This window comes from Aythya fuligula, chromosome 25, assembly GCF_009819795.1.
Source record: "Aythya fuligula isolate bAytFul2 chromosome 25, bAytFul2.pri, whole genome shotgun sequence".
Taxonomy (NCBI): domain Eukaryota; kingdom Metazoa; phylum Chordata; class Aves; order Anseriformes; family Anatidae; genus Aythya; species Aythya fuligula.
This window is the reverse complement of record NC_045583.1, coordinates 4,847,296-4,875,264: the sequence shown is the minus strand read 5'-3', so window position 1 is coordinate 4,875,264 and position 27,969 is coordinate 4,847,296. Positions and strand designations below refer to the sequence as shown.

General features: G+C 42.6%; 2 protein-coding genes across 2 annotated transcripts in view; one reads left to right on the top strand and one right to left on the bottom strand.

Moving 5' to 3' along the window:
- Window positions 1-144: 144 nt before the first annotated feature.
- Window positions 145-20,109, bottom strand: SLC26A8 (solute carrier family 26 member 8). The gene is made up of 19 exons (XM_032203249.1): window positions 19,873-20,109; window positions 17,188-17,327; window positions 16,707-16,838; window positions 15,561-15,736; window positions 14,903-15,067; window positions 14,079-14,228; window positions 12,885-12,967; window positions 12,384-12,531; window positions 11,519-11,632; window positions 10,679-10,756; window positions 9,422-9,517; window positions 8,387-8,493; window positions 7,103-7,172; window positions 6,178-6,270; window positions 5,966-6,100; window positions 4,292-4,651; window positions 2,895-2,949; window positions 2,584-2,762; window positions 145-1,422 (listed from the first exon to the last, which is right to left on the bottom strand). Exons 1-19 carry the CDS (start codon window positions 20,040-20,042, stop codon window positions 1,225-1,227), a joined length of 2,649 nt encoding a protein of 882 aa, XP_032059140.1. The 5' UTR covers window positions 20,043-20,109; the 3' UTR covers window positions 145-1,224.
- A 2,569-nt stretch (window positions 20,110-22,678) lies between these two features.
- MAPK14 (mitogen-activated protein kinase 14) overlaps window positions 22,679-27,969 on the top strand; it is a 40,598-nt gene continuing 35,307 nt past the window's right edge. Inside the window, exon 1 of the mRNA XM_032203023.1 lies at window positions 22,679-22,927. Coding sequence (XP_032058914.1) covers window positions 22,812-22,927 — 116 coding nt within the window. The 5' untranslated portion in view covers window positions 22,679-22,811. The remainder of the gene's footprint in view (window positions 22,928-27,969) is intronic.

The following is a 27,969-nucleotide window of genomic DNA, read 5'->3' as shown; positions in this document are numbered from 1 at the left end:
TATCATTGCTAAAATTTAGCAGCCAGGAGCAGAATTCAGAGGAACCGCCATGCTATTACTCTACATCAAGAAACCAGGCAATGCCCAGCAGCGAAAGTTAGAGCTGTTCACATGTTTTGGAATTCAGCCCAGAGCATAGACCTGTATATAAAGGACCCATCATTTACACCCAAACTTTGCACTGAAATGGGGCTGAATAGGATATAGACACAGTGCTGGCCACTCGTCTACAATTAATTTCACTAAATAATTTCATTAATTCAATTAATTAATTTCGCTCTTCGCAGTGGGCAGTCTGTGCCATGAAATGATCCTCCAGCTGAGGGTATGGCAAAAGCTCGTGGCATGTATTGCTGCTGTAGGTAAATGTTTCTGCTTCCAGTGTAATCCTAGATCATTCCTCTGTACTGATAACACTGTGTTAAACTCTACGGCTGATGTACAGAAAATAGAAGTAAGCTGCTTTTGTTTTCCCCAAGTGTTAACTGTATTTTAGTTTATAATTTTCCTGGCTCTTCAGAACAAAATGAAAACATTTCTCCATTCTTTACTATTTCAGCAAGAGAATGCAAAGAACATGAAAAAATAAATTACTGTTTACTGGGATTTAGTTCAGGTAGCTAGACAGATGGAGGGAAAATTACTCAAAGGACTGGCATCATGTTATGTTAGTGCAGACTATCAACCTCAGCAATTTGTCTAACAGTAATGACAAAATGCTTTTCTTTGAAGCTTCACATCACTCTACACACTTCTACACACTTCTGAAGATAATGAAACTGCCTGCATGTAATCTGCCAAGATATGGCAGATGAGTTTTACTTACTAACAACCAATAAATATATAAAAAGTACTAAGTTGGGGCATTTAAACTAATTTCTAAAGAATTTCAGGAAAGAAGTGCATATCATTTGCTAGAATTCACTACAAAACTAGGAATTATCTTGTACATTGAAATTTCTCTGCTGTTGCTATTGCTTAATATTATATCTATTTGAAAATGCCTGAAAGCAATAATATAAATGCTGCTTTTTGTTTAGAACAACAGAAGTACTGTAGGCATTAGTCAGGCTGTCTATTTTAAGAACTCTGGAACAGAAAAGAAAAGAAAAAAAAATAACATCAAATGCTGATAAGAACCACCAGAACTGTTGCTTGACAGTACCTTTCTCCCTTCTATTGACATCCCAGTTCCCCAACACTTGTAATTCAGGGATTGCTGGTCTACTTCCACCTCTTCTCCCAGCCTGGGTCCTCGAAATCTGGTTGAAAGGATGAAGAATCAAACCGCCGGAGAGGGCTTGGCCCTGCTTCGTTCTGGGCTGAGCATGAGATATCTGATGACACTTCACACAGAAATCTGGTGTCAGAATTCCTTGTAGAGGAAAACTCTCTGGTCTTCTCCAAGAGCGACTCTATTTCCTGAAATGTACACAAACATTGCTCTAGGCCAAGGGTGGCCAGTCAGTTGAGCCAGTCAAGCGCGGTTCCCATGCCAAGGCACTAGCATGTGAGCAGCAAGAGGGCCGTGGGAGCACAGGGCAGCTCAAAACCCCAGCTGCTGAAGGAATGAGCCAGCAGGGCTGCCAAGCTGCCAGCTCTAAGCTGCTGTGGGTCCCTTCTGCACATCTGGCCCAGCCTCGTCTCACAGTGGACTTTTGGGGAACCACTGTCACCTCCTACATGGAAGCTGCTCCCAACCTTTTCCCCACGTCCCCTAAACAGCGGTGAATGTGTACTGACACCTTCATTCTATGGGAGAGAGTCAGGAATACCTCAATACCTTTGTGCTAGACAGTGCAATGCCAATGTAAGAGTGTTAAACAAGTTGTTCCATGGGCAGCAGAACACAAGAAACCCATTTTCTTATGGATTTGGCTAGTTGTTTTTTTTCTTTCATTCCCCCCTCCTTCAGCTATAGGACCCCAGCCTGGCGGTATGCACAGCACAGTTAGCCAAGGCTGGGTTCTTTTTCCGAGGTGGGGCAATTACTGGAATCTTCTGCTCAGAAGAAGGGCTCTTCCTGGAACTTACAACTGTCTACCCTATTTGAACTTGGCTGACACAGCCTATGAGCTTAAAAACTATTGCACAGGACTGGCAGAAAGATCACGTGCACAAGCTTCATTTCTTTGGAAAATCAAGCCAGTGCTGTCCTTCACTTCTCCCAACAGCCCCAAGGGAGCTGGTGCAGTAACCTCTGGAAATAAAAAGCTTGGAGCTTTTGCTCTGCCCTGGCAGGGTCCTTGCTCTGTGGGAGAAATGGAAACTGTCTAAAATGCCACAAAGTCATTCCCTGCTGCAAAACTGGCCTGATTCCTTTCCAGTCTGCATACAAAGTTGTCTTTCCCCAGGCTGGAACACAGGACTCAGAGAAACAAATTGGATTATTGGTGGTTTGTTGGTGGTTTTTGTTTTTTTGTTTTTGTTTTTTGGTCTCCGTCCATTGCAAACCACAAAATAACTGAAAAATTCAAAAGAGCATCTGCTGTGCCCTACTTCCTCAGCAACATCACAAGCCTTTTAAGTTACTGACAGAGTAATTAACAACACGAAGACTTAAATGTAAGCAAAATATCCTACCTTCTCGTGTTTAGCTTGTAGTCTATCGGCAACCTCTTTCGAGCTAAGTTGTAGCCCATCTGGCTTTTGATGCTTCTCCAAAGCAGCCAGCACGGCATCGTGAAGAGTTAGAAAGAATATTCGTTTGGTGACACTTCTGATAAAGAAATCATTCTTCTCAAGCACTGCAATCACAGAGGCTATAAAAATGGGGGGGGGGGGAATAAACAGCAGCAGAAGTCACAACAAGCAGTATAGCTAAAACATATAGCTGAAATTTAAAATGTATCCCTCATGATCAGTTAATATCCATAAAAAAATACTGTACTCACGGTGACAGCCAGCTATGAAGACTGTAATGCTAGCATCGCGAAACATGTGGATGATCTGTGGAAAGAATCCCATACCAGCATTAGAGTAATCTTGCTTTATGTAAGTGCACCAGAAGGTAAAACATAAATGAAGAAAGAACTCCTTTGTAATGGTTTGTCTCTGAAGGAAATCCTTCTTCCAGCATCTCAAATCCCAATTCTTAGCTCAGCGCTAAACAGCCAGGGTGTTCAAGATCTAAATGAGTGTTGACTCCAAAACCAGGGCAGGTTGCTGACCCTCCTGCAGTGCACTATGCAGCACCCAGTGTTATTTCTTGACTTATACAAAAATGTCTTACAGGAACAGGTTAACTCAAAACATTTCTACATACACAGACTCCATGCCCACATGTAAGCAATGAGAATAGGAACCTGAGTTTTCAAGCATGACCTGTAATTCTGTTAGTCTCAATTTTTATGTCCAGCATTTTTAGATGTATTAACTTAATTTTAAAAGAACCAGATTTTAGAGGGGATTGTTTCTCACCATCTTCTCTATTCCTGGCCCTTTGTAATTAAAAGGCGTAAAAAAAGAGTTACTTTGAAGGGGGAAAAAAAAAAAAAAGCCATAAACCTCAATATTTCAGAGAATCACAAGAGAATCACAGGATTTCACAGTATGAGGCTGGAAGGAATCTGGAAAGACCTTATCTCCCTCCCCAAAGGGGAAGTCATTTAATAGGTGCCAAATAAATCTTTAAGGATCTTAGGGAGATCAGCTCAATGCACAATTATTCCCAATAGGTGTTAGGAACAAATTAAACAGAACTCTTTGAAGTTGAGCTATAGACTTTGAGGGAGCTGAGTAAGAATCCATCTGGAACTGTCTTTCTGAGCAGCACAGCTACAATAAATTTATTTTTGCTAAATATATCTCTCCATTGGCTAGGGTCCCCACTTGAAGACTAAAATGTTCAAGTCTTACTTCAAAGAAAAGGCTAATTAGGCATTCAGCAATCAAATCACTCCAAGAAAAGATAGCTGATAGTTTTACATCTTACACTTCTAAAGAAGAGATTTTTTTTTTTTCTAAGTTGGAAGAAAAAAATTAACAGCCAAAATGGAAACAGCAAATTAGAGATTTTTATAAGTATGTTTTTGGTTTACATTATTTTAGAACTAATGACCATGGATGGCAGGTTTTAACAAGCATCAATAATGTGACTTTTGCTTTTAAAAAAGTGGCTTTATGGGAAGTTATTATTTTCTGAAAATAAATAGATTAATTTTGCACCCTGAATGGTCAACGGGAAGATACATAGATTGTTACGTAGCAGGGCACTTGAGGCTAACCAAAAACATATGATATCGGGTAAACTTTAGGTTTCACATTTTCATGCTAGATTTAGGTTCCTTACCTCTTTCAGTAAGTCTGAGCCTTGCAAATCCACATATTGCACCATGCTGAAGTCTAAAATAATGGTGTGAACTGGACACGACAAATCCACTGACTCTTCCTCCTGACCTAACTGTACTGAGGAATTATCTATTGCAGAGCCTGCCAAAGGGCTAGCTCCTTTCCCTTCATCCTCCTTCTTTTCAGTCTTATCTCCTGTGTTAGTGCCCGGGGATGGAAGCTGTGCATCAGCTGTTCCCACCAGGAGCGTTTTCGATTTGTGTCTGTCTCCATTCTTGGACCAGCGTACCAAATTCACTGAAGATGATGAGGAAGCTCTGCCTGTGTGACTTTGCTTCACCAGTCTCGCTGTATATGGTATCTAGGATGGAAAGTGGAGAATACATCAGTGGTTGAAAGAACTAGGCCCAGGGGGGTGGATTTTTTTTTAATATATTTTTTTTTTCTGCAAATAAACACTGTAAATCACATGATAGTTCTTCTCTCATGGTAAAAAGCACATCTGAAGTAACACTAAATATATCACAAAGCCACAAGTGTATGCAAAGTAGCAGGTGACTTGAGCAAACCTCAGATGTGGTTAGAAGAGTGCCTTCAGCCACCAAATAGCACTAGTGTACCTCACTTTTCCACATCTTGAAATGGCCTGAGATACTGCGATCTGACTTATTATTTCTACTTTCCATAAAAGAAAAAAAGCAGAAAAAAAAAATTAAAAAAACACTTTCTGTGGCTTCATACAACATCTCTTCCCACTCTAAGAAGACATTTTATTTTCCTTCCTCATATTTTTACAATGCATTGTCTTCCTAGGCAACAGTAAGCTGACCTTTACTGGCTGAGTTCTGCAGACCTCTTGTGCATCTCCCTTCTTGTATGCCTGCTGGTCCCTAGGTGGACCAATGTAAAATTTTTTTCTTAATAGTTCCAAATGTGTGTGTGTGTGTTTTTTTAATTATTATTTTTATAGCACAAGACAGGAAAATTCACCCTCTGCATTTCAGCACTTTAGAAGATGCTGTTAAATTATCCATTGCTTCCTAAGCACCTCGGTGCCACATATGTTTTCCAGACTGCTATCTTTCAACCCATTTCTCATAAAAGGACTTAAAAATTACATGTAGCTGTTTGGAAAATATCTTCTTTTGCCTGAAGTTTCTTTCATAAACTAAGGCTTGGAAAATTCAGATAAAGAGGGATATGAGTGACTCTCCAGAAGACACGCAGCAGCCAACTACAGGAAAGATATGAGATAATTGTCTGATCAGGATAATCACAGCTGCCTTTGTGGCATTTTGTACTCGTTCTTGGCAATATTGGCAGTGGTACACATTCCACTTTCACTCATTTCTTTGGGGAAAAAGAAAAAAATGCTTACTGAAGCACTTTACAAAATTAATTCTCTTGGCTGAGGAGAAGAAGAGAGGATGTGCTGAATTTTTCAACTGCTAGTTAATTCACCCAGTAAGCTGAGCTTCTATTGCTCTATCATGAAGTATACATGAAGAAATACAATGGTAATGTTTGCTTATTTTCAAACAGCAAATATATATATATGCTTTATATAAACTTTTACACCCTCCTAAATTCTGGCAAGCTAAGAGCATTGTCCTCAGTAACTGAAAAGCAGACACCTCGAACAGACAGATTAGATAAATGTACTTTTAAAGCTGACCCTAGGTGGTGGTAGAGGTTGATCACAGACACAAGAGCATTCAAAATCTTTGCTTTCCAGCGAACTGTCTGACCAAGAATCTGAAATTAAATCCCTCATTTCATTTTGATCTAGAGGCACTGCTTTCATGTCCATCTGAAAGAGAAAAATAGTCTTATTACAGAGATAATAGATCTTAGAAGCTTCCACTAACTGAAAAAAATGGCATTTACCTTGCGTAACAAGTAATTTTTGAAGTTATTCATATTTGCAAAAGAAATGGAAGAACAGCACTGGAAGATTTTGACACCTTCAATCTCTGCTGCCTTTAAGACAAAAGTTGGATCTGTGAGAGTTGTACTTAGCAGGAGCCATTTTTCCCCTCCTGACTATGCAATAGACTGCAAAGTGCTATCCTAAGGACACAGTTTCTGGTAATGTTAACTACACCTCCCACTGGTAGTGGCACTGGCAACATGGACCTAATCATCAAAAACAAACCCGTTCCTCTTGTTGTTAAAAAAACGTACCTCCAGCAGCTCTATCACTGATGACAGTTGACTGGTACAATATAAAACGAGCAAATTATTTTTAATACTGCTCACTGCAGAAAACACACACTATGTACTTGTCTTACTAACCTTGTTTTTCTATTGTTTGATCTTTGCAAATCCATCAGCATAACATTGTGCATGTACCCAGCTGGCAATGCTCTCTACTGCTGTATTGCCCAACTCTGTAGGGTGCAAGTCTTAGCAATAGTGTGTTAAAAAAGCCTGTGCCCTAGCTGTTATCCCATCACCACAAGGATCGGTGAGTCAGTCTAGCACATGCACAGCTGTTATTGTGAAAACAAACATAGCGTGGACAAAACCAGCCTGAGAAAAGCAGGTCAGCATAAAATACCAAACAGCTCCGGAAATGACCGCAGTGTGGCTTCCACCACGGGGACAACACAGATTGACACAGGGAGCTTCACGGGGCGCAAGCAGGCTGAGCTAGGTACCTGAGTCACTTCGCTCTCCAGATATTTAAGCATTCTTTAGTTTCAAAGTTTGGAATCAAATGAACCGAGTCTGAATGGCCACCCCCAGGCATTTAAGGGAAAAAGATGCATTGCAGAGAGAAATGGAACATTTGTTTTTTGTTTCCTCTTACAGCTCTGTAGACGGATAAACTTCTATAAATATTCGTGTTTGGAATCTGTCCCAGCTCCACCATCTTCATTCTGAAACAAGATGTTTATTAGGTTTTCACATACAGCAGAGAAAAACTGCATGTTCCTAAAAGCTTGATCTCCATTTCTCTCCTCTTCACTGGATATACCAACCCTAACTTTAGAGGGTGTGAATACAGCAAATTATTCACTCCCAAACAGCATTCGCTGAATAGGGGAGCAGCACACAAGCACACCCTTAAGGTATGCTGGTGCCTTCAAGAATGTATTATGTCCCATTTCTAGGTCTGGAACAATCGCATTATTGTTATTACACCAGGGAAGTGTGTTTGCTCTCCATCTTCCCACAGCCTTCCTCAAAGATACAGCTACACGTACAGCTGGAAGCAGTTGCAAGCTGTGCTTAGGGCTGGCTACACATGGGCTAGGTTGGTCCAGAGGCCATGCAGCAGCTTTAGTGCAGCATCTTGCCTCTAAGGAGAATACCTTGGGTTGGGTATTGTGCTTTGCTCATGGTGCTGCATGGTTTTGGGGTGAGTTCTGGTCAGTTCTGTCTTCCCGCTCTCCAATGACCAGCAAGCCAGCCACTTGTTAATTCCACCCATAACTCTGAGCAGAGGAATACTGGGAGTTTCAGACAACTGAAATTCTTCCTGAAAGTATTCTTTCAGAGCCACTCTGGATTGGTTTGATACTTACAGGAACTGAGGCATTTCCTAGCTTTTTGCACGTTATTCTAGAGGCTTCAGCCTACTCAGACAAGTACTTCCCTATCATGGTAAATATCATGAGTTGTTGCTTGGATTTATAAATGATTTTCCTGGCTGGAATAGCAGGTAACACACTGAGCAATGTGGGCCCAATGGAATCTCCCTCAGCTATGATAGATTAGGTTTATGGAGAAGATAGAGCAACTTGGTAAATGGCAATGAAGACTAAGGAATACATTTGAAATAAAGACACATCATCTCATTTTATCCTTCTGGCAGCGTGTATACAGATGCATGCATACAGAACACACCTCCTGGCTGATGCCTACACTACAGGGAGCAGTTTCCAGTTGCATGGCACACCTGCAGAAAGGACCAATCCAGAGCCCGTGGACTTGACAAGATTATTGCTCTGGGATAGTATTAGAGACTCCAGGATGACCTGACTGAAGTGTTTACAAACATGGAACTACTTTTCCATTGTCACATGCATAGCTATCTCCACAACATCAGCTCTCAGAAAAATTAGCATTTTGCTCTAGGAGTTACAAGTACCTGTGTGACCTAATGCTGATTATGAAGAATGCAAGTGCCAGGGCGATCACTAATCCCACATCAAGACCAAGACGAAGCACTGCAGCAAAAGTTCCAAGCCAAATAACCTTTGAACAAGAGACAGAGTGAACGTTAGCTGTGAAATCATATAAAAATGACCTCCAACTCAGGCCCAGCATTTGAAAATTGAAGGAAAAAAATAATCTTAGCAATACCTCTAGACTACCCCAGTCCTGGATGTCATCACAAAGATCACAAGAAAAAGGTGCAGGACTTCAAAATGCATAACTCAACTGCAGTTATGGACAAGATGGACTGCCTGCTTTCCTTTGCCCTGCATTTGGGGATATGCAGTGGCTATACAGATGCCTCCACCACTCCAGTCTACCCTGAAGAACAAGGCAAATATCCAGATGTGGCTGAAAAAATGGTGCTGAGAACTTCCCTCCTGATAAGCACTTTGTTCTTGAAAATACAAAACTGTACGGAGATCCCCAGATAAAGATTTGGTCTGATGATGCTGAAACCCTCAATCCAGACAGAAAGGATTGATTTCTACCATGGCAAATAACAGAAGCAGGTCTGGTAGATTTTTTTTGACCCTTTCTATCATCAAGTTCAGTGTTGGCTAAGCCTTCACAATCCTTAGAACCCACAAGCTACAAATCTTATGCACAGCTCAAATCTCCTGATTTTTTAACAGGGCTTCAATAATTAAGAGGAGTCACATCATACTGGGGGCGTTTCTCTTAATGAGAAATCCGGAACAAGAGTTAACATATTCCAAACTGACAGCTAAACAATTTCCTTCTCAGGGGATCTGGGAAACAACTACAATGACCAGTTCTCCCTGTATAGAATTGCAAATTGATCTGTAGAGATTTCAGCACAATTCTTTCAGTGGGTATTTCAAAGGATCCCTCTTCTAAGAGAATGGCCACTGCTTTGCCTTACCATCCCAAAACATGCATTTCTCCTTTTAAGGCACATTGCAATTCTTAGGTGGTTTTGTTTGTTTGTTTGTTTGCTACTTACTAAATGATACTTATCCTGTCTCCACAGAGTGGGGATGTCCAGAAATTTTTGAAGAAAAGGTAGCATATTAAATACCACAATAGCAGCCAGTACACCCTGTACAAATAATAATGAAAATAAAATCCATCTGATATTTATTGCATCCACAACATGCTAAGGCACAGATATCCAAGACAAACTGCTCAGAATTTAAAACTTATTTCCATAATTTTTACAGATCTCCTCTGATCTGCAAAGCAACATGAAAGTAGCATGCAACTTCTTTGACTTCACAATTACTTTTGCCAACACAACTGGACTTCCTCTTGAAATGCTGTATGTAGTTTCCATTACAATATTCTCCAGTGAATCCCTATGCCTCCTACAGCACTAGGATAAATGCCAACACTATCTACAGAATTAAGAGCTGCTGTTTCGAAAAGTGGTTTCAATTAGCATGGGCAGTGCATTGCCAAATTTAGGAAGTTGTTTGACACCATTTATTGAAACAGCCCTTCCTAGAAATGAAAAGGAGATTGAAGGGAAGTAGATGTTTAAATTCTGTTTTGTCAGCTAGTTTTGGGAAGGGGATTAATTCTCCCATCTCACAAAGAGGCCAGGAAAAAAAATCAGGAAGTAATGCTCTATGTCAGTTGTTCTCTAAGACAACTTAAAGGGAAAAAAAAAAAAGTCTAGATAAAAATTTTAAGAGAGAAGTAAAAAATTGAGTCCTCTGAACAATCTGCAACAACAAATGTTTGCAGCAAAAAATGCACAAAAGGTAGTTTGGTAGTGCATATATTTTTAAAATAAACCTCAATGACCAAGCTAGAATCAGAGACACTAAACACAAATTCCCATTTCTGAAGATTTTATTTACCTCTTTACACTAAAGATTTTGAAGCAGAAATTACTTATACAGATGCAAGACAGGAGCTCATTAATGTGTTATACAGTTGTGCAAAAAAGCTTGGAAGATGGGAAACTATAAGTGAAATACATCTAAATTACACACCCTGGCAGTGAAATTTGAATGCTTTTAGCCAAGCAATTTTAGCTTGTTCTGAACAGTCAGAGATGGGAGAGAGACGCATTGTTTATTATCCAGTGTTTCAGCCTGCTGAAATTTAGGGGAGTTTAAAGTCATTGTTTTGGTTCGGTCTGCCCATGAAAACAATTAACTCTAGAGAATGATATAACCCCGACTGTCTAGGAAATCTTCATATTATGCTTAGAAAGTAAGTATGCTGCTACCATAACTATTTCATGTTCACTTACGTTAGGAATCATCTGGAAAAAGTATCCTAGTTTCAGTGCAATCACCAGCATTATAGTTGCTCCAATCATTGCTGCTAACTGAACAGAAATACTTTATTAGAGATGCCTTCCAGAAACATTTCCTTACTTGTCCCCTCTACACAAGTAGGTATGCTCCATGTAACAGCACCCACTAGGAAAAATAACCAGGGGACAATTAACAAAGTCCACAGGTGTGCTGTAATGGATTATACACATTGCAGAATACTCAAGTTTTCAGTAGATATAAATTTGGCCTAAACGGACTATTCTTATGCACAAGAATGCAGGATTTTGATTTGATAACTTCATTTGAGAAATAAGATACTTCTCATGCAAGTCAGCCTTAGGAACAAGCTTTTTATTAAACAGAATTACTTCTGTGATGCAGTGAGTCATGTACAAATATTCAATTAAGAGGTATGATAAAAAATATTATTAGAAATTATAATTATATATTAAGCCCTCCTTAAAAATATTAAGATCACAAAGTACTTGAAAGTTAGGAAGAAGTGGCAGAATTAAGGGTGCTTAAACAATTTTCCATTTGTCTTTTTGGACATATTAACTAAAATACAATTTCAAACTGTATGAAGACATCTTATTCTCCCTACAGAATTCTGGCTTCCTTCAGTAGACATCACATGCTGTAAATACCACATAATTACAGTACATAACATACACAGAGAGGGCATGTGAGTTCATGTTGCACGGGTATATAACTTTACATCTCACCAATTGTCTGGGCGAAATGTCAGCCTACAATCAATATACAGTGATTTTAGATGAGTGTAGAAGCTTTACAAATCCAGCCCAGCTCACCTGTGTTCTTCCACCTGTCTTCTCTTGAATGACAGTTCCAGAAATAGCACAGCTGATAGCAAAGCTTTTGAAAAATGAGCTGCAAATATTGCATAGCCCCACAGCTATTAGTTCCTGTAAAACAGAAATATAAGGAAGCAGAGAAAACCCCAAAATGAATAACTTACCTAAATAGAAGTGGCTTAACAAGAAGTATATTTCCTTCTGCTCACACTAGCTGGTTGCTCAGCCCAGAAAACCTTCTGGAAAACAAGGTCTCCCATGATTAAATGAGTTCTCTTAAAAGGTACAAAGTTTTCATAGCAGATGATCTCATGGACCCGACTCTAGTTGTTATTTATAAAGAAATCCACTTAGAACCCCACAGTTTCCAGGCTAACGCATGGCAAATTTCAGTACATCTGAACAAAATCTCTCGGACTCTCAGAGCAAAAGACTCTTGGAGCAATCACTCTGGGCAGAGAACCCATACGTTGCGACAGTAGCCACCTACAGAGAGCCATAGCAGCTCTGGCCATTTCCAATTTCAGTTAATCACGTTGTGTGCTTTTATAAATCTCATGGATTCACAACAGCAATGGTCCTCCGGGTTCAGTAGCAGCAGTGTGTGTCTGCTGGCAGGCAGGTCATCCAAACCACTGAGGCTATGCCAAGGCCTCTTGCTAAAAGATGGCCACTAATGTGGATTTCATGTATGTGCAGCAGCCACCCCTCTACAGGGAAGGGCAACGAGTTGCTACAAAACCATCAGGTGGCATATTCACTCCATCCTTGCATTTCTACCACTGTCAGGTATCTAGTGGCTTTACTAGCCTGAATTCAGCTTGCTCCTTAGCCTAGGAAGTATGTGCAGCTTTGTCCTCACCTGACTGCTGGAAATACTGTAGTTGTGAAGCGAAGCATACCTCTCTCCAATAAAGACAAGAAGGAAGCAGCTTACAATAGCAAGGGAGAAAGCAGGCATAATGATCTTGCTCAGGTTTGGTAAATCTGGCATTGCAGGAGGCAGAAGCCTACAGGATCAGAGAACAGGTAAGTTTAAACCTGGTCTGGGCTCTGTGCACAAGCCATACGCAGGACCAACACCAGAGGCATTATTTACAGGAGATGCTCTGAATATGTAAGACTCTTTGCTTCCACCTCACAAAAAATACAAATTTCTTCTTTTGGTCTAACAAAACCTGAATAAAGACTGTAGTTTGAATTCTGCATGTGTTCTGAAATGATGATGCAATTAAATCTCTTGAAGAATTATTCCTAAAACTGTGCTGCCCAGTAAGAATCAGCCCATCAGATTTCAAGAACAGACTGAAACATCCTTTCGTATCTCAAAAGTATAACCCCGTGAAGAGGACAGATAACTAACCTCTGAGGAATCTTACTGACCACAGCACTGCTAGATTCAGCGTAAACATGAATGTGATTGGAAATAATGGTGCCTGTGATGATCTGGGAAAGAAAACAAGAAATAGTATCAGGGATTATACAGCATTTGCTCCTGGTGCTGTACACCATAGATCTAAAGACAGTTAATCTTGAGGAGTGTTTAAAGGACTTAAACACAGATTTTTTCAGTGTGTAAACATAACAGCATCCTGAAGTAATGTTAATGTATTTTTTATAATAAAGTGTGTTATATTAATACTTCCTAGCCATGTGCTAATGCCTACAGTGTAATAATGTCTGACATATCCCACATAAAACATGGACTTTTTTTCTTAGTCCAAATCATTCTTTTACTCCTATTAACCTTTATGAACATTCAGAAATAATAATTTTTATTTTTTTTTCTGATAAAGAACTTGCTGTCTGTAATGTTATGCTCTGCCACAGGTGGTGCCCCACAGGCCCCTGTTGGGCAAGTGGCAAATGGCTTCAACTCCAGTGTCAGCAAGGTGGGGCTCTTGGTAGCTGCTTTTTCTATGGAATAAGCTATCTTTTAGATTTCTAGATTATCCATAAAAGTCAGAATTTTCATTTCAATAGAAAGTTTGGATTAAAAAAGCTCATCTGTTTTCCAGGAAAGAGAAAAGTGGAGAAAACAGCAGCAACAAATATTGCAGAATTTACAACAAGAACTGCTTTTGAATGTCACAAAATTGAATATCCCTTTCCAACAATTCCAGACCAAAAAAGAAGCATAGTTAGATCAAGACTCTGAAGCTTCGAGTTCATGGTTCTAGTCTCTAATAAAGATAAGAATTAACATTCAGAGTCCTGAACTGGGTTTCCATGGTGGTTTCATCCTATACACTGCTTTTTATTCATGTAGCAATTCACTGTGACTTGTTCTCATGGCCTTTTGTGAGCAGGGATTAATTTCACTGTAGCTTATTTTCACAGGAAATAAATAAAAAGTAAGTAAAATAAAAAGTAAATAAAGTAAATAAAGCTTATTTTCACAGTAGCAGGGAAGAACGAAGAAGTTCATTGCTGAAATCCACCCCACAAATCAATGACAAAGGCTGTTTGTGGTATTCAGCCCCACAACACCATCTCAGACAGGTCATTCCTGAACTGTTCATTCAGTTATCACGATGGCATTATGGAGAACACTTACCAAGAGAAGTTCTATAGGAAATGCAATTGGATTATGTTTATAAGTTATGCTGATGCATTTACTGATCCATAGCACGGGCAAGCTAAGTGAAAACAGCAATGTGCTGGTTGCATTAGCCTTTGGGAGAGCCCGGAAGTAATGAAATATATCCTGAAAAGGAATCATCATACAGAGGATCAGGGGCAGACACTCCAACTATTTTTATATTCTAGAAGATTGACACACATTGCCTGGACAACTGAACCCATCCTTTTGGCTACAAAACTTATCTCCAGTGAGAGGAGAGAGATGCTAAGAGCAAAACATTATTTAAAATGAATTATTGGTATCTGCAGAGAAAAAGCTGCCACAAGTAACTCAGATCTAGTTTTATCCTTCCTCTCTCTTCTACACCACCTTTCTCTGACATTAGTAAAATAAATTAGGAAGACTTAGCATTAACTTGTCTTTGAGTCTGCTGCTTTTTTGTAAGACATGACAAAGACACTGTGTGTCCAAAGGTTGCCCACAATGGTCAACTGAGGAAAAAAAGTACCTTTTCCTCTATGACATGCTCTGCTATGAATATAGACATGCTAAAAATTATAAAGTTACATAAATAATTAAAGATACACACAGATTTTTAATCTTGCATGTCGCACAATAATCTCCATACACTGTTCAAGACAACAGGAAGGAAAGTAAACCACAGCTGAGACTTGAACAGATATCCCTTAGCAACTGACTTATTCTGAAATTGCCTTCAATTTCTGCAACTGTTCTTTTTTTTTTTTCATTCCCTACAAGAAACATGCATTTCTTCGACTAATAATGAATTCACTTACGCAGAAAATGTCTCGAGGGCCCTTATGGAAGTCAAGCATGACACCAAAGATAAAGATGAACTGGGATACAATGACGTGCAGTGCTGCTGCAGTGAGGTAAGCATCAACGAGAGTCTTTGGCAAATATTTTGTTACAAACCCCAGGCAGAAGCAGCCTAGCAGCAACTGTATGGAACAAACGAGAAGTGAGATGCAATATAATTAGCTATGTCTAACCCGCCCTTCTTGTTTCTGTATTTGAAGAGCATGACTCTTCACTGCCATGCATGATGGATAGTTATTTAAACATGCTATATTCATTATGCACAATTAAAACACTGCCCAAACAAAACAGCAGTACTTTATATCAAGTGTGGGCAGTTATGTAGGACTACCTAAGGGTCTACATACTGGAGAACTGGTCAACACAAAGGATAACAACTTACTTCACACATGGATGTATTTATCATCAACACATAAATCTGAACCTATCACATCTTCAGACATCCCGAGAGGAAGAGGCAGACCTTCACGTCCCAGTTTGTACAACATACGCACTCAAATGTGCTGAGCTTAGTATTTGTGGTAAGAACATGCAAGCAGTTCCACTTCTCACATTTGTACAGAGAACACACATAAGGACACATCATTAAGGATATAAAATAGATTCATCTTCTACCTGAATGATGCCAGTCAAAAATGTTACTGATGCAGTAAGTGTCAAGGCCTCCATATGATCTTCCGTAAGTGTAGGGCCTGAGAAATTGTCCACTGAACCATTAAAGGACAGAGTTTGGTTGAAATTAAAAGACTTCAGAATGTTTTTCACCACCAGATTTAGGATGCTGAATGAGCCTGGGACCAACAGAACACAGAGAAGAAAATGGAACTGCATGAGATGTTGCAACAAGGATTCATCTTAAAAGCACACAGACATCTCTTCACCCCCCCTATCAGTCTGTACAGTGTGAGACTGTCTATTTTCACTCATATATGTAATATTATTCATATATATTTTAATGTTTCTGAATAAGTACCTAAAGTTTCCAAAGTCCCATCCGAAAATTTCAGACTCCTACGATTTTACAAACAGGCTTTGTTTGATCAGATGCACAACAAAAAGATTTGAATGTAGAGCACAAAAATGGATTCATTGCAATGAACTGCCATGAAATCACAGAATTACAGAATGGTTTGGGTTGGAAAGGACTTTACAGATCATCTCATTCCAACCCCCTGCCACTGGCAGGGACACACTTCCAAGTCCAAAAAATACAGTCAGTCTGAGAAAGAACTGCCAAAGAGGCCAGAACTCCATGTGTCTACTTTTTATCATAAACACATAAACAGAATTTTAATAATCTGGTTTCTGAACAAATTAAAAATGTAAAACCATCAACAGCTCGGTCATAGCAAGAATCTACAAGACCCCCAGAGAAGACCAGGAGCTAAATCATGAATCACAGTCACATCCTGAGGGTAAATGGGAAGCAGCTTGCGCTGGCCCTTTACTTTATGTAGGAGACGCCTCCATTGACATTCCAGCTGTCTCCTTTGCTGTGATGTCTGTGACACAGGAGCTGTGTCCTCAGGGGGACAGGGCGCCTCACGGCTGGGACTGGACTGACTTCCTGAAATTCTCACCACAGATCAGCTGCAGAGGGGTGGAACAATGAATTAAGAATCTCTGGCTCTGGATTCTCACCTAAATAACATCGGCATTTTAGATGAAATAGATTAGGATATCCTGGCGGCTTTTTGAAGCAGCATTGAGCACAATCTCTACGTCCTGTAGAAACATTTTGCAGTACAAAATAAACCTCACCTACTGAGATATGATGCGAGGTCCCAAATATAACATATAGCATTGAGCAGCAGAACGTGGAAAGGAAGCAATTGACCATTGGCAGAGGTAACCTGGTCAGCCAAATTCCTAACAGCCCTAGAAAGCAAAAATGTAAGTATCTAAGAGACCTGATTTTGCAAGGTGGATTTTAAAGACTGTGTTATGTTGTTTGCAATACAGGAAAATGCTGTTATTAGTCTATATTTTGATTTAGTTTGAGGAAGACTTTATGAAAAGAGGCAGTGTCCTTTCCTTGAAATTACACTGTGTAATAAATTATAGAACATACGCTTTCTTGCAAATGTGCAAATAAATAGGCTAATTATTTAGGGAACTTGTAAATTAAAGTTCCCACATAATCCGATGACATCTGGAAGAACAGAATTGACGTACAGGCGGTAGATTATGAAAAGGCTGACGTAGGAAAGGAAGCAGAAGTGGTTTTTTTCTCTCTGCCTACCTTGAGGAATCTGAAATATCCCAATATTTAGGCCTGCATGCAGGTCCCTCAAGATCCATTCTCTGAACTGATACGAAAAAAGCCAATTCAGGACAGGGAACATCTTGCGAATTAACTTTCTGAACCTTTCCCAGGAGAATCTGAAAAGAATCAAATAAGCTGAGCGATATGCAATGCCTTTTACAACCTCCACGCTCTGCAGCCTTTTTGCATGACCTCACACTGTGCAGGCACAGAAGCCACGCTGCTACCGTCAGCTCTCCGCAGGCACCCTACGCTGCGAACCCACACCAGCATTCGCCTTCCCCAGCTCCAGCTGGCGCATAGCGTGAGTCCCACATAGGCACCCCTGTGCCTTTGCATTCCATTCAGATGAATCGCAAATAGTCCGTGTGCCATTCGTATGACACCCTGCCAGCGCCACAGCACCAAACGCATCAATTACTTGACCTCATTAACACCGCGGAAAAATGGGAGATGGTAATTTGATTGCTCCTATTCTGATCAAAAAACAAAAAAAACAACAAAACAAAACAAAACAAAAAAACCCACAAACATACAAATGCTGCATCTGGAGGGGGAAAAAAAAAAAAAAAAAAAAAGCCTATCCCACATCCAAAAAAAAAAAAACAGTAAAAAGTTTCCTGTATTACATTACTTAGCACGGGGATACGAGCAGGACTTGACCTGGATGACTTATTTTGCCTACACATCTTTGAATCAAAATTTCCAGTAGGTAAACTCTGACTAACCCCCGAGTCCTGTGCTTCTCCTTCCCCTTTTTAATCCCCTGGCCATATTGGTGATTTTCTACTTACAAACCAAATATAAGCGATGCACAAGGCTTCTGCAACCTTGAGCAGTGGCTGGGGAGACTGAGCCCCAGAGAATATTACAGAGCTGAGTCCCTTCCCATCGTGTTATTGTCCAAGGTGCCCATATGCTGGGCTGCCCAGTGAGTACAAAATAGAGAACAGAGAAAACACAAGAGATAGGGAAGTGGAAAAGAAACAGGGAAAACAGCATGAGGAAGCAAGAAAGACATGATTCTGAAATGAGGAGTTGGGGGAGGGAATAAAGACATTTTCTTATTACGCAGCAAGTGCAGTGATAAAGTTTCCAATAATAACAGCCGTGACTTTAAAGTATAATTCTTCTTTCAACATCTGGGCAAGACTTATTTTATTGCAGCAGGCATTTCTGGGTGGGCAGACTTAACTCTAGATCACGTCATAATTATACACAATTCAAGCCTTTCCAGCAAGTAATTTTGTTTTTCTGACTGCAGATCTTTATCCAATCTCCTTCTTAATTTTTATTTTTATTTTTTAACATATGAAAAGACAGTGCCTGGATGGATGGCTATTGCACAGTCTAAATGATCTCACTATTACAGAAATTAATCAATGGCACTTTTTCAAGGTGAAATGGAAAACTAGAAAGCTCAGAAGTGAGTCAAACTATGGTTCCATTTGCCTTCACTTACCACCAGGAAATTACAATGGTTTAAGTAAAACAGGATCCACAGTTTTAGGCTGCAGTCGCCCACGTTGCTGAGCTGATGTAAGAGCTGGCTATACAAAAAGAGGGAAGTCTGGCTCCCCTACTCTCCTTTTCCCTGTGTGTCCTGTCCCACCTGGCAGCAGCAAGCTGCTAGATTAGCTCACCACACCTTGTGGAACCTCACCCATAGCTAGACTTGAGTCTCAGGTCCTGTCACGGTCCCAAAATAACAGTCTGAGTTTCAGTATACATTCAGTTTACATGCTGAAACAAAGCTCAGATAAATGATGAATCAGAGATTTTATATTTACTTTCTTATAAGGACTTTGTAGAGTAGACACAGGCATAACCATTGACAGTCCTCTCCATATCCAAAGAGAGATTCAGTCAGAAAACCAAGAGCATTCACAGTCAAACAAAACTAAAAGGGACGCTGATGAAAGGGCTTCCTATTTTTGATTTTATTTGCCTTGCTGGAAGAACACCAGGAATTCTCCTAAGTTGCCAACAAAGCCTGCCTTCTAGTGAGCCTACAGGGCTCCTCTGGCAGAAGAAATGCTTCTATCCCTGGTATAATGACCAAAAGAGAATTTTGGCAGATGGGAAAATCAGGCTGTGGAAGCATTAGTGCTGTATAGGCAGTACATTTGCCTCATTCTCCTTGAATAATGTAGGACCATAGCTCCAAAATAATGCAAAAGCAGTTTGGTCAATCTCAGGCATACCATTATGCAACTTTCCATGTCCCCAGCTAAGAAGGAACAGAAAATGGTTCTTGAAATTTAAGAAATAGGAGCAAAGAAATTGCACAAATCAGAAAAAAAAAAAAAAAAAGAAAAAGAAAAAGAAAAAGAAAAATTGAAAGCTTGTGCTTGACAGGTGGACTGAGGGGACTACAACTATCAGCAGTTTCCCTTTACAACGCATATATCCTTCACGTTATCATAGTCCCGAAGTGAACAAACACTTCTGCAGATTGCAAATCAGCAGCTCTGGTAGTGGGGTGCTAAGCTGTTTGCATGCTTTGGGTATGAGTTCTGTAACTGGGTGATCTGCTTCAGTTATCAATCAGTTCGGCATTTTAATCAGAAGCTGTGGGAAAGTCAGCACCTCTTTTACATTTGGGATTGAAGAGTCTCCTCCATTTCTTTACCCCTGTCCAATTCGTGGCATAGAGCTCACCTGCAATGTAGCCGTCTGTTCTGTTGAGGGGTTTGTAGTTCTCCATGCAAGGTGGAAGGCAGGTTTCTTTCCAAGAATGCTTCAAACTGCTTCTCTGTCTTAATTTTTTTGGGGGCCCTGTAAACTGCTGATTGCCTGCAAGTGCGGACAGTGTCGTTGTCTAACTCCATGTTTTTTTTTCTGATCACAATGAAAAACCAAGGAACAGCAAATACTGGAGACCACAATGAAAGCTCTCGTTCTTTGCAGTGAGACTGGAATAAAGAAACAAGGTGATTGACTGAAATATCTATTAAAACCAAAACCAACAAAAAGCATAATATGTCGTCAATCCACCCCAACATAATTCCCATGAAGGTAACAGCAGGGATAAGCAAGGCTCTGGAGGCTGACACCCATGACAGACATGCTGCTTTTAGGATCAAGCAAATCAATTGCCAGTTGTAGGAACACCAGGGCCTTCTGGAATTTGCCATATTCCTGCTCTGTAGGGAGGACCAGCCTGGATCCCCTCCATTATGTGATCCCAAAAGCAGGCCCGTGTTAAGGGAACTGAATGCAATCTCTCTCCATAAACCTACCACAGCTAAGGAAACCATCTGAATTTTCCTTTTTTTCCATGCTGGAGGAAAAAGGCTTAGTTTGAATCGTACAGAGAGCTGCTAAATCTGAGGCCGCACAAATGCCGCAACTTGCTGTGTAAAATGGGTATCTGATACCATTCAGGTTTTTAAATGCCCAAAACATCTGACTCACGTTCCTGAGCTTTTTAATATCTGGAAGGAGATCTGAATTCAATCACTATAACTCAGAGTAGGCAAGATGTGAGTTCCCAAAGCGCATACTGAGTAAGCAAAGGTCAAGTGCAAGAGCAGAGCTAAGATATTCTAAAGTCCTCATACCGACAGCTGAGGCAGAATAAAAATTCAAATCCAGAGCTACCAAGTGAAAGTACAGAGCCTACATACGAGAAAGGTGGTGACATGCAGGAACGTATTTTGTGGCTATGGGCAGAAGAAAGAAGGAAAAGAGGATGCACTGAGCAAGCAGAAAGTCTTGTCAGAATGCAGACTCACTTCAAAGTACCCAAACTTAAAAAAAAAAAAAAACTAATATCATTGGGATTTAAGCTTTCTCATCATATTTCATTTCCTGAACTGCCAGGATCAGTTTGTACAGGTTTAGTGCTTTGCATCATTGAGATATGTGACTTCTGATACAGCTCCAGGCACCCTGACACAGTATTTACTGTCTTGTAAGACATATCCACCAACACGTCCGCACACCCGTCATCCTAAACCACAGAAACAGCTGGCTGTAGGCAAGTCTCAAACCATCTCCAGGGCACAATTTCTTCCTCTTTTTAAAGCAGAGATAAATCAAGGTCTTCCACAGATGAGTTTAGATCTTCCAAACCAGTACAAGCTCTCGAAGCTGTTTATGACATCTTTGAGCACCATCACCTTTTCAAGGTAAGGCAACACAACAAACAAAACTAACAAGACGCTAGAGATCACAAATTAAAGGTGTTAAACCCCTCAGCATGTTAGGAAGTAGTTACTTTTTAGATGCAAGCAATGGTAAATGTTAACTGTAACTCATTCCTATTATTTAGACCTCTGTGAGGACTCCCAGCAGCAGAGGACAGTGTCCCACTCTGGTGGGCTGTGTGGAGAATCCTATTTTTGACACAGAAGCCAGTATTTTAAAAGCAGGCTTCCATATTCCATTCCCAATGTGTCTGTCTTGTCCTGCTAATAAGACTCAAGCCTGCAACTGAGCAGCAAGCGGCCCTAATCCCTAAACCCCATGCTATTTATTTGCTGGGACGTCCTGTACTTACTACCTACCGAAGACACTTTGGGCTCCACTTCAAACCCTGCTTAACCTGCAGCACTCGAGGGTTTCACTTGGTTTAAGTACATACTTGAAGCACATACGTATCTTTGGTACTGCCAGGCCTCTTACAGCACTGGGAAATAGCTTGTTCTCGAAGCAGACACAGAAAGATAGGGAAATACATGGGGAAATCTGGGTGGATCAGCTTAGCTCTCTTTATCCCTGCTGGCGTGAAGCCCTCCTGAGGGAACAAAGTGTCCTCAGGAAGTTCACCAACGCTAATTAATTAATTAGAACCAACACACACAGCTCCAGAAGCACACGAGGTACACCTCGCAGGCCAACTCTGGCCTGCACAACTGCTGCTTTTGCTCATTTTTTTCACACATTTTCCTTTATTTTCCCTCCAAGCGCCCCCTCGGGCTCCGTGACACCACACATGCGAGCGCCCCACACGAGGCACCGCCTCGCTTCCCCCCCCACACTCCGCCATGTCGCGGCGGCTTCCTCCCCTCACAGCCCTTCTGGGGCCGCCGTCGCGATCGGGGCCGCTCTCGCGATAGCTCCGCGTCGGCTCCATATTGGGGCATCTCCGCCCGGAGCCGGGGCCGGGGTCGGGACAGCGGGGGCCGGGAGGCGGCGGGGGTCGGGGCCGTGCCCAGCCCGGGCTGCGCCGCTCGGGGGCCGGCTCCCGTCCCCTGGCGGCTCCCCGGGGTTCTCGCACCCCGTCAGGGCTCGGCGGAGGAGGGGAGAAGGGAACGGGGGAAGGCGGTGACAGGGCTGCGAGGTGGGAGGAGAGGGGAGGAGGAGGAGAAGGAGAAGGGGAAGGCGAGGGGAGGAGAAGAAGCCGCTGAAGGGAAGGGGGGGAGCGGGCGGGGCGGCGGCCAACGGTCGGCGGCGTGAGGGGACGGCGCTGCTGCCGCCTGCGGGAGGAGAGGAGAGGAGGAAGAGGAGGAAGGGAGGAAGGAAGGAGGGAGCTGCTGCTGCTGCTACTGCTCCTGCTCCTACTGCTGCTGCTGCTGCTGCTGGACGTGGTGGTGGTGCCCCGGGCAGAGCCTCCCCCTCCCGCCGGGCCGGGCGGGGCGGGCTCCGCGGCCGCGATGTCTCAGGAGCGGCCCAAGTTTTACCGGCAGGAGCTGAACAAGACGGTGTGGGAGGTGCCCGAGCGCTACCAGAACCTCTCCCCGGTCGGCTCCGGGGCCTACGGCTCCGTCTGGTGAGTGCTGAGGTGGGGGACAAGGGGGCCGATAGCCCCCCCCCCCCCGGGAGGGCTCCTCTCCCACTCCCGGCTTTCCTCCTCCTCCTCCTCCGCCGTTTTTTTTGTTTTTTCTTTCCCCCCCCCCTCTCTCGGTTTAACAGCGGAACCGCCGAGAAGCCAACGTCTCGCCTTTGGAATGCGCCGGGGATTGCACCACATGGCAGGTGGCACTAAAACAGATTTTTTTTTCTGCAGGGAAAGATAATCACAGCCCAGCCCCCCCCCCCCCCCTCCCTCAGCGAGCTCCCACGGGCACGTTTCCCCCCCTGCCTTCCCCCAGCTCCTGGCAGGGGGAGGAGGGGATGGAGCCTGGCAGAGGCTTTGCAGAGCCTGGCAGGGCCCCTGTCGCTTTGCAGGGCCCCTGTGGCTTTGCAGAGCCCGCCAGCTCTCGTCCTGGTTCCCTTCAGGCCCCGCTTTCTTGCAGGATGCGTTCACGCTCCAGGCCCCTGCACCGTGAGCTGGAAGCTGCTGGTGGAGGGGAGGCTGCGGGGGCCCTGTGCCCAGCCCCGGCTTCCTAACAGCGTTGTTTGGTTTGCAATATTAGGTCAAGGCAGGAGAGGTTGTTTTCGTGCTCAGTGACTGAGTTACTGCAGTGTGCAGCCTGGAAGAGCGGCGTCCGGGTGTCAGGGCTGCAGCGCTCAGCAGGGCTTGCAGCTCACGGCGTAGCCTTTAATGCTTACCTAATATGAACACATGCCTCGGTTGTAGTTCCTCTGCTGAAACATGTTGGATCATTAAATGTGAATCAACTTGGCCGCATACTTCGTTTCAGCTGAAAGACAAGGTCGTGTCTGAATCAGGGTGGCGTTTAGGCTTTAGCAGCCCAGTAGAGGTGTGTGTGTTAGCAGATTGCTGTGTCCTTTTACTAAGAAATTTTGACACCGTGAGCGTTCTGCTTTTCATTCTCTGTCCTTTGGCGCTGTCAGAGTGTGATCAGAGTTTCCTAATAGGAGTGCATAATGGCTATACGTCTGCTGTGCTGCTGTATTTGAGCAGGCGTGCCTATTTTTCATTAACATAATGTGCAAATTCATATCATTTATGTTTTAAGGATTGATGCAAACTGGCCTCTGGTAATAAAAAAAGAGTTGCTTTGCATGTGCTGCAATTTTTGAAGAAGTGAAGTGCTCTGCTGCTCTTTAGCTAGCTGTTAAAAATTGTCAGGAAGCTCTGCTTAAATCACATGCATTTCTGAAAGCTGCTGTGCCCCGAGTATGTAAGTACCTATATGCCACAAAAGACAAAGTCTAAGCAGTGTCCTTTCTGAGTTTTTTTATGTTTGAAGGGTTTAGATCTGGTGAAAGAAAGGCCGAGGCGATAAATACCCCTTTAAGTGCCACAGTTACATAACTCCCCGAGTGCAGTCGGAAATGGATTTGCTCAGTGCCTTGGCCATTGTACTGAGGCTGGCCCTCCACGGGCAGCCCGTTCCCCTTCAGTTTTCCCCCTCCTCACAATCTCCATTGTGTGCGTAACACTTCCAATGTTTGTTTTCACAACCAATAACCGAAGAGTTTGCATCATGAATTTCCTGTTTTGCTGTGTCAAAACTTTCAAAGATTGTGCAATTGTGTTCAGCCCCGATGAAACAATTTGGTATTGGAAGCAGTCGCAGACATGTGGCACATGAGCCTCAGTGCAGTCCCTGTTAATGGTTTTCTTTACGTTCTCCTGAAAACGTGCTTCAGAAAAGACACTATTCAGGAAGACTAGTAATATAGAAAGTATGTCCGGATTAAAAAAAAAAAAAGCCATGCATATATAATTCTCTTTGATCTGTAATGTTGTTAAGCTGCAACTGGTGATGCATAGTATTTAGGATGTTCCTACAATGACTTGCTCTGCTCTCTGTGCCTTTACAGATTTTTCTCCCTCTTCTCCCTCCCCCTTCTGCGCCAGGAATAAGTTACCAGCTTTATTTCAGACTTGGACTTTGGAGTACCTCTGTATTGGGACAGGAAATTGTGGGGTTTTAACCACCCTTTGACTGGTTAAATATACTCCTGTATCTATCTGCCTACAGCATTATTATATTAGAATGAGATGCTTTGTTGTTTACTTAGTTGGCAAGATGAGGGATTTCAAAATGAGGTAATTCTGCAGAGTGGAAGAAAAAATAAATAAATAAAGGAATAAAGCCAGCAAATGAATCATTTAGATCATGGAGTATCTGCTGTAGGCTACTTCAAATGTCTGATGTAAGTACAACTCTGAATACTCTATTTTTTAATTTATTTTTATATTGGGATATTCTGAGATGACTTTAGTTGTGAAGTCAGTGGACGGAGAAAGGCATTTTGTGCTGGCAGTTTAAGGCAGCCAAAGCACACGTGTAAAGTTAGAGCAAATATTCTAGTGTTTTCTGGAATCCTGTGTGCAGCACTGGGAGAAGGACGCTCAAACATCCCACTCAAGTATTTTTTCAGTTTAGAAAAACTGAAAATGTAAGGAGCTGCAAGTAGGGATTCAGCAGTGCCAAGCCGTCGAGAAGCGTGCCGTGTGTGCTCGGATTGTTCGTTCCGAAGTCACATAACAATTGCAATGACATCTGTTGTGTGAAATGATATTTCAGTTGTTCCTGCCAGCGTTCTGTGTTTTCGTGCAGCGCAGTCTCTTGCATGGAAAGGGTTTGGTCAAAACCCGTAACGAGGTCTGCGCTAAAGCCCGTGGGCTCCCGAAGCACCGGTCAGTACACCTGGTGTAAGGAAAAGAAGGGGTGTAGGTGGCTGGCTGGTGCGGGAGGCTGCAGGATGGGGACGGGATCGATGGGTGACTCAGTGGTGCTGGAGGCTCGCTGCGCCTCTCGTCTGTGCCGGGGGAAGGCTCTGCAAGAGGCTGCAGTTCAGCCGGTTCTGAGCTAAGCAAGCAGGTGTTCTGGTGCTCCTTGCCATCAGCTTCTGAAACGTGAAAGCAGATTTGGTGTGGTCCCTGAAGTTTATTTTATTCCTTATGTGTTGTTTTTTTTTTTTAACAGTTATTTGTGTCACGTTGGTCCATATGCACAATAAGGCTTTTGGTGTAATTGCTTTGCAGGCTCTCTGTGTTACCTTATTTCCTTTTGGAAAGAAATTGCACAGCTGAGACTCACTCCTCCTCAGGAGCTTGCATAAAAGTCTTCCAGCCTTTCTTGTTCGTAAGCTGCCAGGCTGTGTAGCTGTTTCCCCCTCTCTCTGCAGTTTTACCATCACTGACTCTGAATTTCCTGGGTATCAGGAAGACCCTGATATAATTCCCCTCCTTTTAAACTAATGGAAAAATACTGTGGGTTTAAGACATTTTAAAACATCAGACTCCGGAGGAAACGACTAAACCTTACCCATCCCCTTCGCAGCAGTTCTGTGTACTTTTTTTTAACCAATGTGTGTCTTTAGGCTTAGTAATCCCTTATCGAGGTGTGCAGGTGCCTCTGAAGTACGTGTGCGCCCTGGGGAAGTGCCTGCGAGGTGTGGTGGAGACGTGAGCAGTGGTTTGCAGAGAACGCCAGCGCAGGGAGTGGGATGGAGCAGCCACGCAGGTGGCGGTAGCAGGACACACGTGAGGAGGGATCGTGTGGGAGACGGGCACGCACAGGAGCAGGGAGCAGAGCTCTGAAAGCGAGGGCTGAACCTGCTGGAAACTTTGTGGATTAAGAAATGAAACAGGAGTGAGCGCGTCTTTGCTAGAGGGAGGTTTTTGTTGCGGCTTTTATGCTTTTATACAGCAGAACCCAGCGCAGCAGAGGAGGATTTACAACTTCTCACGGTGTGTTGGGAGGGTAAATGATTGCCATGCGTTTATAGACGGATCTGAAAAGCAACTGGTTTTGCTGATAAGCTCTTGGGTGCTACAAACTGTGTTTTTCTGTCTGTAGCTGGGGACAAGTGAGCTAACTCCAAGGGTACCAATGAAATGCTTCAGTCAGCTTGGGTCTTTGCACAGGCACCAGCCATGAGCAGCATGCCATTTAGCAAAAGAGTTTTGCACAAAAATTGGCATTGTGGTTACCTAATGTTTGAATGTCTTGGACTTTGAAGTAATTTTGGGTGTGCTTTAGGTTCTCAGACTGCTACAGATGTGACTTCTGAGAAGATGTAAAATGAATCAGTGGGTGGGTTCCCTGAAGTGATTGCTTTATTCCAGCTCTTGTGTCCTGGTTTCAGTTCAGGGTAGCTCAGAACTGGAGGTGGAGCTGAGGGAGATGCTGTGCATGTGCCGTGCTGCAGGGCTGTGTAACGAGTCATAAACTGTGGAAGCTGTGATAAATTCGGAATTGGTGTTGAGCTTGTTTTATAAGGGATTTTAAAACTATGGATCTCACAAGTTTTTCCCAGTTGGGCTTTTTTAGGTGCAATACGATCAGTGTAATGCAGCTGTTTTAAGGCTGCGATGAAAGCCAGCTTAGTGTGTTTTAAAATGTTTTCCAGCGTGGCAGCTGTTGGTAGCTCCGTGTTCTGGACTTGTAAATGGCATCAGGCAGATAGCTGTATTGGCAAAAAATTACTCAGCATGCTTTTATCTGTAGGGAAACAGGTTTTAGGCCTCCAATATGCCCAAGATTAGAACTCCTCTGACTTTGAGAGTAACTCTAGATTGCAAACACAAAGTAACGTGGGGTTTTGTCTCCTGGACTTGCTCACGGTGTCGCTGCTGGTTAAATAACTCCTCGTTCTGCAGAGTGCAGGTCTCCCTGCAGGTCATAAAACTACTACAGCAAGCTGATGATTTAACAGGATCCCCAAAATGTCATGAAAAATAAGGTGAAATTGACTTTCCTCTGGGCTCCCGGGTAGCTTGTGTTGTTTCTGGTGGCTCTGAAGTCTTCTTAGAGAGTCGTGTGGGAACCAGGAGGGAAATCTGACCTTGGGTGGTGGCTGTGAGGGTTGTCGGTGCGCGGGGCATCCCCTGCTCTTGGAGATGAAAGAGAAGATGGTGCACGCCGCCTTCTGCACCTGAGATGTTTGAAAGCTGGTGGAGCTTCGTGACTAATCCACAACAGCCTGTATTGAATTCAGATGACTAAT

Coding starts and splice junctions, on each gene's coding strand:
- SLC26A8 (XM_032203249.1), bottom strand. CDS start 20,042: ATGGAGTTAGACAACGACACTGTCCGCACTTGCAGGCAATCAGCAGTT. Junction 17,328..19,872: donor AACAGACGGCTACATTGCAG/GTGAGCTCTATG, acceptor GATTCTTTTCAG/ATTCTCCTGGGAAAGGTTCA. Junction 2,763..2,894: donor CTTCATAGCTGGCTGTCACC/GTGAGTACAGTA, acceptor CCATTTTTATAG/CCTCTGTGATTGCAGTGCTT.